Consider the following 18317-nt stretch of genomic DNA (forward strand, 5'->3'; position numbering starts at 1 on the left):
CTCACCATGAGTATGAAATGCTCACCCTGAAACTCATAAAACTCACCATGCAATTCTTTTAATGGGTCCCCGCTGACAGTAAAACTTAACTGCTCTCCTTTGCTTCCTCAGGTCTGGCTGAGGAAGGGTGACACTGGGAGCCGAACACTTGAGGCATCCTCCCAGTGGCTGGTGGGACCCTTTCGCTGTGCAGTGGAGGGGCTGGAGCTGGGGAGTCTCCTGAGGCGTCCCTGCGAGGCAGGCAGGGAGATCTGCCCAGCTGCTTAGCTCTGGGCCATTCCTGCTCGCTTTCTGCCCACCCCTGCTCAGACAGATTGGAAAGCTGCCATCGCTGTCTGCACCAGCTGCTAGAGTTGGTGACGATGGGAGCCAGGGGCACGGCAACAATTCCAACAGCAGAAACCACAAACTGGTGTGGGCACCAAGAGGAGTTAAGTTGTAAAGGGCAAACCTGCATCAGAGAGCGACAACGAGCTAACAGAGGGCTCTGGGAAGGGTTTTCAGCTTTCCTCTCATGCAGTGGGCACAGAGTATTAGTAGTTCTGCCTCTCACATCCTCTCTGAAGTATCACTCCAGAAGTGACAGTGTTAACAAATACAGTGGAAGAGACTGCTCTGTAAACTGAGCCACACAGTCACATGCACGGGTTTTATTTTTATCATCCCAAAACTACTTGATGTTTCTGCCTGGGCTTGCTCGGTGTCCTCCCATTCTCTCCTCTTTCTTTGCTTGCAGCTCTCCCTTACCCACCTCACTTCAACCCAGCTGAGCACAACCAGGAGAGCAAGTGTTTGGTACACACGCAGGGACTCTATGATTAAGGTAAGGCTTTGTAAATAGAGTCGGAGTCTTTATTGGTCAAACCTTATGCAATGCAGTGGTTACTGTATCGAGCTATGAAAATCAAGATGTCTTCAAAACAGCCTTAGTAATTAAGATGAAGTAGAATAATCAGACACAAGGTGTCTTAAATGATACCCTAAAACAGAGGCAGCTGGTAACTGTGAACACTTCAGTGACATGCTACTCTGAAAAAAAAAAAACCTACATAATATATGCAGTGGATTAGCCACAGTTTTGCAGCACTGTATCTGGGGTTTTAAAAAACTAAGAAGCTGATTTTAAGATGGGAGCTTCAGTAGCAGGACAGATGATAAATCAGAAATTCAATTTCTGTAATTGTCAACAAACTCTGAGAGAAATAAGACAAGGAGATACAGTAAGGGTCAGAGGAGAGGCAAAAGCAATCTTCTGGCAAAAATGTTAAGACTTAAAATCTGGTGAGTTTTGCAGATTCAGACTGCAAACTCTATGTTTGTAGGCCAGACTGAATGATAAGATGATGAAGTAAGAAACACAAGTGTTACATGTTATAAGTACTACTGTACCATTTAGAGTTGTGGCTGCTTAGTAATTTTTATTCAGGAATGTTTTTATGACTTAGACCTTGACCAGTAGCTCTGAAATTCTCTACGTGGGGCATCTGCCTTGGGCTATGTTTCTTTTATTTTGCTTAAAACACTTCACTTGATTATCTCAAGAAGTCTTCAGAAAAGTATGTTAATGAGGTTGTTACCGGGGCATAAAATAGAACCTGAACCCAAAGGAAAAAAACCTCACAGTTTGGACAATTCTTTTTTTTCTTCAAACTGCAGCTAAACTAGAATCTGTTATTTTAAAGCACTTGCTGAACTCAAACCAAACCCAAGCCCATTTCCCAGTTACCAGTGCAAAGTGAGCCTGACTGTGTCCCTACCAAGGACAGCACAGGCACCCCTCTCATGCATGAGGAACAGCAGAGCAGCTCCATGCCACAGCCTCCTCCTTCTGCCTGTCTCCCACCCAACTCCCCACCATGCCCAGCACAAGACCCTGCTGCTGGGCAGCCCTGCACCATACTGCCAGCCCAGGGGACCACTTCAGCACCTGGAATTTTGGGGTGGGTTTGTGTCAGGTGAGCTATGGCTACGTTGTGCCAGGTAGGGAGGAGCAAGAAATATTGCTGATCTGGGTCTCACAGGGAGTAGTGCAGTATGGGGTTCTACCAGCAGTGCCCGGTGTTGCCCGTGCCTCACTGCTCTGAACTGACCCCTACTCTGCCCATAACAGCACCAGCTGGGCAGAAAGTGCACTAGCAAGTTTCAGTGCCTCTTTTCTGTGTGCATGCAGCACAGATTGACCAGGCAAGGGGGAGGCCTAATGGTGCAACAGCTTCTCTTGAGCTCCACGGTCCTGCATGCCAGGTTTAGGAGCTCAAGAGAAGCTGATGTGCTGCTGTGGGAAGCTGAGCAGCATATGTGTTCTGAAAGGAAAGCAAGGAATGTGCCTGACTGATGCACTGTACTGTGGACCTACTCCGTCCCCGTCATTTTAAAGCATTTTTTTTTTTTCAGTATAAAGGAATTCCAACCTGTTCACTAACTCTGAACCAGTGGTTATTGCCATAAAACACCACAGGTTCAAACAGCTGATCCCCAGCTAGAAAACACAGGGAGTAGCTCCCTAACTGTCACAGCCTCCACCTTCCATCTTTGGGCTTATCTAACAGGTCAGTTGTCTCACAGAAAATCTGCATGTCTTATACTTGGGGATTTGAGGTTCACCAGAAGGATTGTCCTGGAATCTAAGTATCCCTATAAAACCCCTGTGGATTTGTTAAAGATCTGAGCCTCAAATAAACTGTGTCTTGCCCATGCTTGCTAGAAATTTATTAGTGCTATTGATGAAGATTTCATCTATACCTTTCATTCTCCCTTTCCACCTACCCTGGGCTGTACCATATTAACTGCCTGGCTCATTTAAAGCTTGGCTGGCAACACGTATATCCAAGATCAGTCTGAACAGCAATTGCAGAGCAGGTGTGCCACGAAGGAGAGTGACCAGCTATGCCTAACACCAAGGCGGTCACTCCAGCTGTAGCTGTCCCTGCTGTGGGTGTGGAGATGTGGGGCTTGACTTAGTTAGGGGCCACTGTGATACCAGGTGGTAGCATTTTGGGGTTTGCTTTTTTGTAGTGAAGGACAGGACGTTAGGCTCCCAAGATTCATGTACAATGCAGTACAGTACAGTTTCCAATGGCATAGTGTTTTCTTCCTCAGCTCCAAGAAACAAATATATCTATCTATATTAAATACAGCAAAAGGAGACCCAAGCCTGATTTCTTGCTGACTTTGTTACGTATGTAGTGATTGAGGAAGAGCGCTGCATGAAAAGAGAAGAAAATCTCTAGTTTAAGGAGACTTACATGGTCTCCTGGAAAATGTACAGCTGGCTCTGCCAGGGTGTTTGTGCAGGAGCCATGCAAGCAAAACATTAGAACCTAACATCTCCATTCTTGGCGTGTTTTTTATTTGTTTGTTTGTTTACATAAAATATTATATTTAATTCTATTTATTTTCATCTTTCTATACTTTAATTCTACATCTGCCAAATAGAAGTAATAGTATCTTTTAACCTCAAGTGCACCTCTAGTACTGCAAAGATAAATTCATTATTGGTTGTGAACCCCCTCAGATACTAAAATAGTGAATATATTGAAAAACCCTGTAAGGAAATTAATAATTCTGTATTCACCTCAGGATTTAAGTATTATGACAAAAATGAGATAAACATCATATATTAGGTAACAAGGATTAAAAGAAATAGAGAATATCTCCTATCTGCCCTATACACATCACCAAAACCATTCACATTCCTTGAAAATATTTTTCTGTTGTAATATTATATACAACTTCAACATTCTTGGCTCCAGCATTTGCATGCAAACTTTCCTGAGATTTTTTTAAGAGCTCCTTATCATGTTGTAAATCGTAGAAAGAGTGTTTTGTGTTTGCAATCTCATCTCAGAGGCACTCTTTAAGGTAATTATCTGGGGGTTCTGGTGGCCCTTTTTGATGGTTCTTTGAAATGGGAGGCAACCCTTGATTCTGTTGAAGAGCTCAGATATGATGTATAACCTTAGTTTGTCATATGATCAGTCACATATAGCTAATACCAAATAAGAAAATAGTTGTATTGTTTTGGCTCATTGACTTCAACTGAGTTAAATATATGTTTACTGAAAATAATTTGTAATTGGTTTATAAACTGTAAATTATTGTCACTGAACAGATCTGCTCCAGACACAGACATATCTGCAGTTAAAATAGCAGCTGTGTATTTTTAAACCTTACTTGATTTGCTGTCATGATGGTCTAAAAATAAAGATTTACCAAACTGGACAGACTGTAATTTGCATCCTTTCTTTCCACAGTAGCTTGAACATGATTCAAGTAAGCATTTTTGATTTTTTTTCTAACCCAGCTCATAGGAAATTTTGCAAGTTGCAGGGAAACAGGAAGTGTACAGATTTAGAGAAATGTTTTATCACCTGACATATCTGTGTGTCACCTGCCTCTGGATGTCGTGTATCAAAGTTACTGAGTCAAGAATTTGTAACTTTCTGCTCAGGGTTTTGAAAGTTGCAGTTTGTGGACTGACAATCATACCATCAACTAAACCACAGAGCTAACTAGATCATCAGTTAAAATACAGAGCTCCTGATTACCAGCATGTCAGAATAGAAGAAGCATTCAAACCCTAGTAAATATCAGAAAAAATCTCATTCTCTTCTTCCTGTCCTCTAGCTTCACAGACTTGACAATGAGAAGAGAGGCACAGAAATAATTTGTCTGTAAAGAACAGCATATACAAGTTAGAGATGAGGTAAACTCAACTGAAAATACCTGAATAATGATGAAGACTCATTCTGGATCTGAATGATCTGATATGGTCACTTTTCATAATCAAAGCATGTATTTTCTTTTTCTACACATGATTTTGATGGGGTTCATTTCACACGGCAGTATGAAAGCAAGCTCCTCTCCAGAAACTTTGCAATCAGCCCTTTCTGTGTTTGGAGAACCATAAGGTCTGTTCTTCTGATGTATTTTTATTTATCAGTTATTTCTCTCCAAGAGTTACTTTTGCAGTGGAAAGTATTGTTCACGCGTTCATGTTTTTATTGCAGTGTAATGTACCCAGCCTTCCTCTGACCTTATGCAAGTCATAGCTGGGACTATTTTTAGAGATTATATTTGCAGCAAAATGTTACAAGAATGAGAGCAGCAAGGATGCTGCCAATGTGGAATAAATCCATCTGTATCTCCTGCTTCTCTGGGCCACGTAAAAGTAGATGTAACTAAACAGCAGGAGAGATGCCACCCTAAACCATATGTATTTAAGGGCTGGATGAGGCTGGGGCCACCCTGGCCAGCACCCTGGTGTCACCCCTGTGCAGAAGCCAATGCTTCCCGAGACAAGGCAGGGAATGTTATAATGGGTAGTCACGAAATAATATTTTTCTGCATTGTTGTCTCCAGCTCTTTCCACGCAAACAAAGGTGAAGGTACCTGAGCCTTATACCTCAGAGTGTAAGTTTGTCCCTGGGTAAAGGGACCACCAAGGATGTAATCCTTTACTCTGCAGGAGCGAGGCGGAATGGGGTTGATTCATTAGGAGGTCTAAACAGGTATTGGTCAGCATTGGAAATTGCAAAGGATGGAACAAAGATGTGTCGAGCAATTAATGCACATCAAATTCAAACATGAGTGTGTGGTCTTTAGTGGCTGCAGGAACCCACAGGCATTGCCTTTCCCAGACATCTTTCCTTCTCCAGCATTGTTCATGAACTTCCGTTGTAGGGGTGTGAAAGTGCAAAAGATGAGAAGTTAAGACAGTACCGTCAGGAAGGAGAGGGGAAACAGCTTCATGTAGCAACTCTTCCCCTTGAGCCTAAACCTTCTTCCTCTAGGGCACAGCTCTCCTCAAGGCTAGGTCACTTAAGCCTGGGGTTGCAAAAGCACTCAGATCTAGGTACATGACACTACTGTATTTTTTTTAACCTTAGAAAAAAACTGAAGTCTAAATTATTTTACCAGCAACGTCTATTTTTACCCCAGAGCCAAATGAGAGTCTGCTGGATCTATGGTAGTTCCTACTGCATAGGAAATGTGGTGGAAAGACTTGTCAAAAATCTTTTTCTCATTTTCACAAAAAAAAAGTGCCCTGGGTCCTGTTTGGAAAGAGAACTCCAGTTCCTTCTTATCTTTAGCTTTTTCCCTTCCACAAAGATTCTCAGTAAACTGAACCAAACTGGAATGCAGCCCCTAAACGAAGGAGCAGAAAGTCAGAAGCTGGGACTTTTCTACTTGCAGCAGCTCTTCTTTGGGCCAAGTTACTGATACCAGTTGAAGGTATCCAGGGAAGGAGCTTCAAGCAGTGACTGAGCAGCCTCTAGTTCTCTAATCCAACAACTGTGTGTGAGGGGAAAGGACCACAGGAAATCCTACATGTTCCCCCAAACAGCATCTCTTACAGACATTACTGAAGAAGACCGCTGGGCTGGGTGGACCACTGGTCTGACCCAGAATGTAATTTCTTATGTTCTTAGGTTTTTTACAATAGAAGGCATGCCTCATGCTAATCACCATCTCCATTTACTTGCTGTCGGACTCTGGGCTTCTGTTTTCCCATTTCAGGAAGGATTAACAGCTATTTTCAGGAATTATTCAAGGGTAGAAATATTATGAGCAAGGGGAACTGAGGACTTTTGGAAGCAGGCCTCATAAATGCATTACTTTTACATTAAACGGATTTAATTGACTTACTGGGAAAGAACAAAAAACAATCATGAAACCAAAGCCAATGGTCCATTGTGACACAAAGCTAGTAATCTGGTAGTGGTACAGAAGGATCTTCATACATCATGTTCTTGTTCTTCTGCTTTTTGTTGTTAGACCTCAGGAAAATTGTATGTCATTTTTATATCAAAGGTTTTTAAGGGAAGGAGAGGAAAAAATTATATATATTTTGAAACCGCATTAATATGGAAGTGTGAGAACAGAAATGCACTCTTCCTTAAGAAAAAAATTAACCTGTTTATATAATAAAGCTGGTTGAAAATTCCGAAACATTTGGTTTGGCAACTTCAACTTGTTCTTTTAATCCAGTCTGTCAGTTGCAAAATGATAAATTCATGCTGCTGCCTGGTGGCAGCTGAATTTATGAAACAGAGAATGGTATTGTTTATTACTTGTTGCCTGGGACGTCCTTCTCTATTTTCTGGCCTCTTCTGATGTCACTAACACCCTTATAAAATGTATCTAAAATATTATAAGCTCAGGATCACCTATTCAGTTCCAGGTAGTGTTTCACACTGAGTTGTCACAAGTACGTTGGGTGAGCTGAAAAAGTAGAGCAGTGGTAGCTGGTTTTTGTAGGATCATGCTCTAAAACAAATCCCAAAGGGAGAAAAATTGATTCTTTCTCTAAGATATACCCTGTAAAAGGCATGCTCAGGCTGACTTTTCCCCTGCACTACCACAGGAAAGGAAAAGCTCTGATGAGGTTAGACCTTTGTCTTTCCCCTTCTGCCCTAACTGCACACCGTGGTGCTGAGCGGAGCACGAGATAAACCATACCTGCCCTCTTCTCCTCCTTCCTATCTACTCAGCATTCACTGGTGACAGCAAGGGGAAGAAAGGTGAAAGGCAGTTTGTAAAAAAAAGTAAAAGAAAACTTATTTAACTAGGGTGGGTATAGCCTTGCAACAAGTCTCCACTGCACTCTGGAGATTCTCTCCAAAATGCAGACCAAGGCATCCCCTTATTCCAGGTTTTGACACCTGAAAGTAGATGTAGCAAATAACCTGCCTGAAGGAAAGTCCCCCACAGTATCTGTTCCACAACATGCAGGCATCATCTAGGAGTGTAAGGGTAAATCGGGAAGGCAGAGTAAAGTAGGCCAGGCAAATTTTCCTTTACCCAGGCTGGTTTCCACACTGGGAACTGGGATCATGAAGATAATTCTCACTCTCAACCTTGCTGGTGTAAAGCAAAGGGATGTTCATTTGTGCAACATTCATGTCTTTATGGGGGAGATGACAAGACACGTAGGCCAAATGACCAGCTAATTTTCCTAGAGAGGAAAAAGAAACATCATCTTTCCTACTCAAACAGCATTGAGGAAGTGGGAAGTGCCCTCAGTGTTCCTCTGGTAGTCTTGATTTCAGCAGCTTGGTAGAGATAGACACAGTGTGAATATCGAGACAGAAAACAGCTTGCTCCCAAACTCTGGCTGCCTCTGCTGGGCTAACAAGCAAGGATCTTATCTATATCTGTGCTGCTATCAGGCCACACTGTACCACAGGGATCGGTACTGATACATGACTGTATGGAGCTGGTAGTCATTTGCCCACAGCCTTATTCCCACTAGAAGTGCATGTTGAGCACCTAACGTGTAGAAACCAAGCACGGGCGCGGAGGGTCTGTGGCCATCCTTGCTCCTTCAGTCAATAACTTTTGTCTTCTTGTCTTTGCTACACGCAGCACCGGGCTCAGAAAGCTCCCCCTGGGCAGCACAGGCACTGTGAGAGATGTTTCAACCGGCACTGCCGCGCACCAGTTGAGCCCTCCATCTCCTGCATGGTGATCAGCTGCCGCTTTCACTGCGGGGCCACCTTCCACATGTGCAAAGAGGAGGAACACCAATTGCTCTGTCCCTTAGAGCAGGTCTCCTGCCTCAATTCAGCCTATGGCTGCCCTTTTTCGATGGCCCGCTTTAAGCTGGCAAAGCACCTCCAGGTCTGTCCAGCCAGTGTTGTCTGCTGCTCGATGGAGTGGAATCGCTGGCCAAATGTGGATTCAGACACAACCCTCCACAAGAATATTATGAAGGAGACCTTGAATGAAGAGTGTCTGGACACAGCCTTGGCACTCAGAGACCAGAAGATACTTTTCAGGACTTTGAAAATAGCCACCTTGTTTCCAGAGTGGAGGAAAAAGGATGAAGTGGAAGAGCTAATGGATGAAGCCATAGGTGGGGAAGAAGGTGCTGTAGGAGGAGCAGCCTGTGATTCCCAAGAGGGCAATGACCAATTGTCCGAGCTCAGCCAACATGAGCGTGAAGATTTGGCAAAGGACAAAGAGGGAATGGATCTGGGGAGTTACAAAACCTGGGAGAACATTTTCAGCAAAGAGCTCCTGGCTTGCAAGGTAGCAAGCTCAGCAGCCAGCAGAGAACAAAAGACAGAGGAGGCTTCCAAGAAAACAGCATCAGCGCCTCATGCTGCCAGCTCCACAGAGAAGGCAAAGGAAGTACCTAATGGTGCAGAAGAGGCAAAGGACCAAAAGCCTGAACAAATAACACGGAATACAGAAATGACAGGACTGGCTCCCTGGCAAGAAGGGGTCCTGGAGAGGCTGAAGAAGGAAGTTGGTGTAGGTGATTACAACATGTATCTGGTACATCATGGGGGAATGCTCATCCGCTTTGGCCAGCTAGCTGCTTGCACTCCCAAAGAAAAAGACTTTGTCTATGGGAACCTGGAAGCTCAGGAGGTGAAGACTGTCTACACCTTCAAAGTGCCAGTTAGTTATTGTGGCAAAAGAGCACGATTAGGAGATGCACTGGGCCACAAGATGCCAACTTCAGACAAGTCAGTGGATACCTCAGAACTGGGAATAAGCCTAGAAGAACTACCTAAGGCAAATATAGTTAAAGCCACACTGCTGTGTGCACTGGAAAAAGAGCTGAAAGGCCATGAGATCTCTGAAGCAAGGGGTATTGATGGACTCTTTGTGGATTTTGCAACACAGACATACAGCTTTCCTCTGGAGCCCTTCTCCTCCAATGCTGTTCTAGCAGATATTCTAGATGAAGAAAGCCCACCAGAACTCCACGTGGAGCTCTATACTGAATGTGTAACCAGAAGACACAACAAAAGCAGTTCAGCTTTCACATTCACTTGCAGTCATTTCTTCAGGAGAGATGAGTTCCCATCCCACTTCAAGAATGTGCATGCTGATATCCAGTCATGTCTGGACGGATGGTTCCAGCATCGCTGCCCACTGGCCTACTTGGGATGTACCTTTGTTCAAAATCATTTCCGCCCTGATGGACTTAAGGCCAAGGTTATATACAGCAAGCCTCTCAAGACATTTGCTATTAAGCCAGAGGTGGACACCCTCCTTGCTGAATCAGGGAAGTGCAATTCCACAGTGGCTAATCAAGGGAGAAATAAGGACTCACTGAGCAGCCTCCCAGTAGAAGTGCTCAAGTATATTGCAGGATTCCTGGACAGTTTCAGTTTATCTCAGCTATCGCAAGTGTCAGTGCTGATGAGAGACATCTGTGCCACTCTTCTTCAAGAGAGGGGAATGGTCCTGCTGGTCTGGGAGAAAAAAAGATATTCCCATGGCAGTACTTCATGGAAAGCTCGCAAAAAGGCAAGTGACTGTGACACTGGGAAAAAGACAGCCATGGATTCTCTCCAAATAAAACACAAGCATAACAGGGGATGCTGCATATAAGCATGCAGATGTGGGGAAGGTTCATGAGGTTGTAATTTGCACCACAATTGTCAGGGGTCAGGGCTATAAAATGAGTAAAATGAGCAAAGGTAGGAAGGTGTAAATAGGCATCATCTGACTAGCTGAAAGTCCTCACCCAGGCTTGTCTTGGGTAATCTGTTTGCGTGTGCACTGTTTTTAGGCACTGGGAACTGAGAATTCCTGATATTTAAAGGTTACACAGGGATTTTTTAAGAACTTGAAGTTCATACCTTTTTTTTTGTTCTTTACAAGCTGAGCGAGGGTATGTCAAAATTAAAACATGCTTTAGAACACCAGAAAGGAAAAGAATAAGGAGACGTGGCTGTGAAAGGAGCTCAGGTGTTTGCATCAACCCCCAAGGGCTTTCCTGATTAGTAGTTCAGAGGATTGCCATGAGTGTCTGACTCGCTGGTTCGTGAGCACCTGAGGGAGCAGCATGGGGATAAGAGCCCTTCTTCCGCAAAGCTGGTCTCCCACTGTTTGGGCTGGAAAATTACCACCCTATTGGCTGTTTATGTAGCCTGAAAGAAATATGTAAACATAGCTCAGTCTAAGTCCTAGTTGAACAATAGTTATTACAGGTTTTTTTCTAGTTGATAGCCTTGCAGCTTCTCTAACATAAAACTGCTTGAAAGAATAACATGAGAGACTCCAGCTTGACCAGGCAGACAAGATCTAGGAAAAAATAATTTAGAGATCCAGGGAAGACTCCCAGAAATTATCTAAGGACCTGGCTTTCAGGCACACCCCTGAAGATCTCCACCTATTGATTCTTATCAAATGGAAGCTTAGCAGGTTATGACTTTTTGTTAAGAGAAAGTATTCTTTATTAAGAGAAAACGTGAAGCATAGTGAATTCAAACTCTGTGTAACAAAGTTTTGTGGCTGCAAGTTGAATTAGCCTGATCCAAAACAGGAATTAGCCACTGAAATAATTTACTGGAGGATGTGGTTTCCTTCAGTAAAAGGAAGAATTTCTGGCTCAGCAATTGTATAGCAATTAACTTCCATTATTGTAGAGCAATTTCAAGCCAACAGCATTGAATTTAAGGACTGCCTAACCCTTTTCATGGTAGCTCGCTGTATTGACTGCACCGGAGTCTTGTTTCCAATGCACTGACTCTGCTTGAAAACATTCCATTTGTAATTAGCCTGAATTTCTTGACTACTGTGTATAATAGCTATGATTACTTAGGACTAGGACAGGGTCAGATAATCTTAAGCATAGCACACCCACACACTGTCCTTCTTCCACAGGAAGAAACATTTTTAGGCAGAAATCTACTAGGACTTTAAAAATTAATTTGATTTAATGGTGTACAGAAAATATTAAGGTGACTTAACCACAGTCTTATCACTACACGCCAGTCTATGACTGAATGGTACATGGCATCACTGCAAACAGGATCAGAAAATTTTAACTGCACATTTCTATTTTGTACAAGCTTGTATCTCCTCTAGGAATAACTTTAAGCTTAGATTTCCCAGGCTTGTTCTGGGGTGTGGTAAATAACAACAGTGTTGTAATGTTCATTACTTTGATGTTGCCGATAGATGCTTTGGAAGGTCTTTATGAACTCAGGTTCCTTTGAGATACGTATCACACAAGCATGCTGTAGTCACCCTGCTTTATAAACATCTTGGATGCAGTTACAAACATCTTGGATCACACCAGACATGCAATGGAGTTTTCTCTAAAGGTGCGGTGGTCAGGTGTTCTGGATTTCCTTGAGTCCCGCACTGGATTGGTACAAAAGCTGTAGAAGGACACTTTCCTGTTAAAAATGGCAGGTGATGACTAAAGCAGCAAAACCAGCAAGTACAAGGTACATAACAATACAGACCCCATTTTTACTTGTCATGCCAGCCCTGCACAATCAGATGTTCACTAGCCTGTCCAGTACAAGTAATGCACACCCGCTATAGCGTACATAGATTTTTAAAATCCTCTTCTATTTTTACTGACACTCTTGTGTTCTCTCCCCAATTTCTCTCCCTGTCCCTGTACTAGATCTGGCAGTTCAGCAGCCTGTTCTCCAGAGTTAACAAATGGCAGCGCAACGATGTCACATGCATGTCAGAGCACCTGAAGAACTGTCCCTTCTACCAAGTGGAGCACAAGACGGACCCCGTGCTGCTGACAGGCATGTGCGAGTTTCGTGAGCAGACTCAAAAGACTTTGGTTTCTACTTTCAAGCACAGAGTCTGAACAACCTGCTTCCCCTCTGGCACACTCCTTTCAGGGCCCTTGAAAAGAAGATTTGGAAATTTGGGTGTAAAGATTGTTGCTTCCAGCTCCCCTTTGGACAGGCAAAACTGGCTTCTCCCCAGCTGCATTTGGGACATCCTGCATCTTTTTTTTTTCCTCTGCATTAATTTAATTGTAAAACTTCATCTACTGCTCATGACATCATTTGCTTTCTGTTTAAGTTTCTGTTCCTTGCTTAATACAGCATCCTGGAGAAAGTAATAAGGATCTAGTTTGAAACAGCATCTTCGCAACCTTGAAGGTAGGCTGCTGCTCCTGTACTATGTCCCTCAGAGAAGCAAGAGCAGTTAACATACCTAGCTCGACTAGGTCTGAAACACCTTAGTTTTGGCTGGAAAGCCAAGTTCTGGGAGCACAGTCAAATGCCCTCCTGCCTGGCAGACCTAGGGACTGCTAACCTGTCCTGAGATGTGGGCAAAAGAAAAGGAGCCCCCAAAATCAAGTGAATTAATTAGGACTCAGGAATGCACTGCACAGTCATAGACCATCATTCAGGTCCCTGATTCAGGCAAGCGTGCCTAGTTAGCATTTGAGTGCAAGCCTAAGGCTGAGCTTATGGGAACATTCAAACCAAACCAAAGCAAACAAACTTGCTCTTTGTTAGAAATAATTAAATAGCAAAACGTTTTAGGGGTTCAACTGACTTTTTATATTTTTTGGTTAATAACTTTTTCTGGTTTATGTACACATCCATTAAAGCCATCAAAAATATTTTAGGACATTCTTAGAATGCCTTACCTACTCAGTTTTGCAATTTTAAATTGCAAATTGTGATAGTAAGCAACTGTAAGCAATTTGTCAAAGAAATAATTTATTTTTTTCTGTAAAAGAAAAGGCATTCACCAACCGATTCAGTAACAGTACGAATAATGTTTGCTTCAGTTAAATGGGCTAGAGTATAAGAATCATCTTCTTTTTTTCCAGAGCAGAAGAGTGATTAGGGTTTAGCTGATTTTTTAATAAGTACACTAATTTAAACACAGAACGTGCTTGCGGGGGCAACAGATGAAAGAAACCATGCATGTCACCAAAAGCGTCTGTCTTATGACATTATTTATACCCATTGCAGAGGCGCTCATTAGAAATGCCATGGCTGTGGTGGTGGGTAGGATTCCTCTGAAATGGCCGTCAACGGATTCAACAGCTTACTTCCGCTGCACAGCCACAGCCACAGTGGCGCCAGCTCACACCCCTTTTCTTTTAGCGATCTCAGGACATGAGGTCTGGCTTTCGTCTCACTGCCTCAGGCAGGAGGACCTGGCTGGGAGCTGGGCCATCTGCTGGCCTGGGCCACTGCTCTCCTCGCCTGGGCTGGCCAGATGAAAACTGGCCCTGGTGGATGGACACACACCGTGCTTGCCAACCCTGGTCTTGATGCAGATCTGGGGTGAGGCAGCCTATGCAAGAAGGAGCCCTCTCCTACTGGTAAAGGTCACTGATGAACCTGAGCTGAGCTCTTGGTAATCAAAGGCATGAATTGCATGGTGATGGAAAACATGCTGAGTGCAGCTCATCCTTGTTCTACGTTTGCAACTTAAGTGGTCCCTGTGAGATTTATAGCCATACGAGGATGTTTTTCTTCTCCAGACACATATCCTCAGGAGCATATTGTCTGAGCTGTGGGGGAAGTGGACTGGTCCCAGGGGCAGGAGTAGCAGCAGTTACAGATTTATTTATTTTTTAATGCTATTCTGTTTTCTGTCCCCAGGGTTCCTTTCTGGGAAGTCTCATAATGCTTTACACATGAGAATAAACTTGTCTGTGCATGTATCCTGTGGAAAACATGACAAGTAGCATCCCAGTTTTATGCAGAAGAGACTGAACACAGGGAACCTAAGGTGGGCCAGAAGCAGTTAAAGCTGGGTGCTCTGATCCTTCATCCTGTGGCTTAAGCCCCTGCGCAAAACCAAACTGGCCATCCTTTAAAGTTGCTTACAAAAACTCACCTGTCCTCAGAACATCCCACATAACATAGGTCGCCCAATATTATCACTCTGTTTTACCCAGGGAAGTTGACTGAGGTGAGAATATACAGCCAGACTTCCTAGACTGGCCTCTACATCAGGGCCTCATCCTTCGCATATCATGTACCTGATTTTGAAAGATGCCGAACATCCAACCATAGCTGCAGACCACAGTAGCTGCAAATGCATGTCTAAAAATTGGGTGCCAGTACCTATGCTGGGTACGTAAAAATGGAGCCACTTAAAATTATGGACAATTTGGCAAGGGGAAAAAAAAAAAACCTTAAATGATAGGGTCTCAGAGTTAAGTCAGTGTTCAAGGCTGGTATAAGAGACCATGAAAAAGTTAGTTCAACCTCTGAACCATCTCTCACCTGATTAGCCACTTAGCTGCTGTAAACTGGTGTAGCTGCCCTGAAATTGTGGCTTGTGTTAGGTATGAATTTGGCTCATTTTACGTTTAGTGCCAGTGTCACTGGCACCACTGCTTTTCCGCTTCTGGCCTCCTGTTGATGCCAAAGGATTTTATTCTTTTATCTCCCTGCTCCTGGAGATCGCATGACTTCAGTTCCAGCCTTACTACCACTGATCCTGCTTCTTCCCTGTGCAGGTGCCAGAATCAGACTACAGGGAGGATGCAATCTTTGCAAATGTGGTGGTTCAGGGTGCAGGTCCAAGATCAGAATGTTGCAGCTTCTGCCTCTTGGGATCAGCCAGGGTGTACATACATCTAGGAGCCTGGATCACTTTCCTTCTGGTACCGCTATAGGGTATGCTGGAGAGACACAGGCTGTTAATTCATAGACAGAGAAACAGACAAATTCGCTCCTATCAATATATATGTATACTTCTGTAAACTGCAAATTTGGAAAGCTGTACAGGGAACTGGAAATCACTCTTACGCTGGTGTGTAACCACCTGGCAAATGCCATCTGGTAACCACTTCTTACTTTATCTTGCATTTAACACTTGTGGAGAGCTGTGGGCTGGTGTCAGATGCAGTTTAATTAATCACAGGATGTATGCCAAGCTAGCTCAATGTTGATGATCCTGCTCACTAGCAGAGTCAGCAGAAGCTTTGCAGAGCTTCAAAGAACCAAATTTGCCTGCCTTATTCATCCTGGTGAGAACAACACCATCTTAGTTAAAAGGCGAGAGGCTTCAGTTTGGGTTCAGCCAGTCCTTAGGCTCTTAGTTTAAGCTCGTAACTTGATCAATGGATAGTTAAAACTCTTCCTAAATTTCAGCTTGAGGGATTTGATTAGGAGAAACTGGGCATTCGGTGTTTTTCAAAACAGGTGTTTTGCTGTGCTGGGGTCTGAACTGGAAAAGGGGACCCAAGTCCAGCAACTGAGGTTGCTCTCGGTCCAGATTACACACTCCAGACTTTCATGGCTTTGATCCCATTTGTGCTGCCCACATGTCTTGTGTAGGGCAAGAGCAATACTCCACACACTCCAGGCTGATGTGTTTTGCAGTGTTCCCTCTTGTTGGAAGAACAGGAGCAGGAATGATGGCGTCGTGGAAATCAGAGAGGTCAGAGCAGGGCAAAAGAGCTTGGAACAAGAGAGCAGAAAGATAGGAAACAGGAATGGTGATGGGTTTGGATAGAGAATGCCTGATTGTAGGTGTCATGGGGAGAGGCAAGTGAAGAACAGTAAAAGGGCACACCAATGAAAGGAAATGGGATGTGGAAGAGGTGATACAGCTGCAAATGTTTTAGGAGGAAACGGTTCAGATGCTAGGAGAGTAGAAGCAATGTTTAGGAGAGCAGAGACATAAGGGGAATGGAGACTTTAGTTTAGTTTATTTGATTTCTACTGACAAAGTAAGATATTTAGATGAGCCTGGTGAACTCAGTGAAATGCAGACTCTGTTTTGAATCATGATTTAAACAGTGGGCCTCACTCTGTGGCACAACCTCTTTTCTGGGTTAGAGTATTCAGCCAGCGGATTGTTGAAGCTGAGAGGCCATGGTAAAACCAGAGAGTCACAAATTTTGATGTTCCTGTATGCTCATCATTTGCTGCCAACAACAGACTTTCTAGATAAAGGCTTCTTCTTGAGGAAGAAGCTGGAAGTTCCCCATCAGTGTTATACAGTAACATGGAGCAGATGGTAATTCTTAAGGGGTGAGAGGGTACCATACCGTACCATACGGGACATGCACCATAAGTCCAGGCTGGATGGAGAAATTACTTGCCAGGTCTCTAACTCCCAAAACTGTATGAGCACAGATAAGGTGAAATTCAGCTGAGACGTGTTTGTTATTTTGCAAAACTCTGTAACTCCTTGTTGCTTTCTTAAGAATAAAAATTATTCTGGTTTAAAAAAATCCTGCAAAATCCAAGTCTTATCTTGTTTTCTTAGTTTCATCACATTAATGTTTGCTTTGCTTTCAAATCAGATGTGGTAGTTCCTGTACACTCATACTCATTATGCTCCTTTTCCTCTGCTCCATTCTTCACTATAATTTTCCTGGTTGAAGACTATTATTTGTATTCATTATTTATATTTATTTTATATGTATCTAATGTTAACAATTATCTTTATTTTTGACCCCATCCTTTTTGCATAGCCACTTTCTCCTTCCTGGTTCAGTTATTTACTGATTGAAAAACTTTCTCTTCTTTTAAAAATCCATTTTCCAGATTGGCGTTACATTATGCCTACAAACATTTGAAGAAGGCTTTTCTTTGCCATTCTCTCTCCTTACTCTTCACCTTGTGGCTATTCATCCAGGTAGTTACAGAGTGGTTTTTGCTTCTTTACTTAGGGTGCAAGTTCCACAGCCACTCTCAGAAATTCTGGGCATCTTTCACATCCAGTTTCCTTACCACTACAGGCCACATTAAAGAGTCTTCTTAATTCCTTGGGTTTTAATCTCTTTTTAAACAAAACCTGCATATACAGCACAGGCCTATTCTTATTTAGCTTCCCACTTAATTTATATGTAAGGAAATTATGATCACATGCTCCAAACTTATTTTTGATGATCACCTGCTCTGTGACTTAATTGCTATTTACAACTAACGACTCTTTGTAGGTCCAGTGATGGTTTTGTGAAGGAATTTGTCATGTGTCATATCAAGAATTATAGGCCTAAGGCCTGTTATGATCATAAGAGATTGTTCTCTGGTCCATAACTCTGAAGTCAGTTTTCCCATGGCAGCATGTGATTTGTCTCTTTTAATATTAGCTTTCGCCCATATTAGTTTATGAACTTGAGCAGTTCACAGCTGACTCTGAGCTGCACCAGAGAAAAGCCTCTTTTAACTTTCTGAGTTTTATCTAAACAACCTGTTAAACCATTCATGTGATGCTAATGCACTATATTTATCTTGCTATCAGTCCTGAACAGCAGAATATTTTAATACCAGGGATGACTGTTATTCTACCATATTTCTATTACTTGCATGATAGCTAGTTTACACTCCTTATTAGTTGCTCGTATTTTTTCCCTACCAATATCCAGAAGGTAGTTACAAAGACAATGGAGCCAAAGTCTTCTCATTAATAGCAGCTGATATAACAAGGAGCAATGACAACAAGTTGAAGTTTGGTAGGCTCAGGCTGAACTTCAGGAATGACTTTTTTACCGGAAAGGTAATGCAGCACTGGAACAGATACCCAGAAAGGTGGCAGTATTTCCACCCTTGGAGGGTTTCCAGACTTGGTCGGATGAAATCATGGTGACCTGATTGAGCCAGAGG

General features: G+C 43.1%; 1 protein-coding gene across 1 annotated transcript; it reads left to right on the forward strand.

Moving 5' to 3' along the window:
* The first annotated feature begins 686 nt into the window (after positions 1-686).
* FBXO40 (F-box protein 40) lies at positions 687-16931 on the forward strand. The gene is made up of 3 exons (XM_075108193.1): positions 687-823; positions 8368-10266; positions 12383-16931. Exons 1-3 carry the CDS (start codon positions 815-817, stop codon positions 12578-12580), a joined length of 2106 nt encoding a protein of 701 aa, XP_074964294.1. The 5' UTR covers positions 687-814; the 3' UTR covers positions 12581-16931.
* The last annotated feature ends 1386 nt before the right edge of the window (positions 16932-18317 follow it).

The sequence above is a fragment of the Phalacrocorax aristotelis genome, chromosome 1, assembly GCF_949628215.1.
Source record: "Phalacrocorax aristotelis chromosome 1, bGulAri2.1, whole genome shotgun sequence".
NCBI classification, from domain to species: domain Eukaryota; kingdom Metazoa; phylum Chordata; class Aves; order Suliformes; family Phalacrocoracidae; genus Phalacrocorax; species Phalacrocorax aristotelis.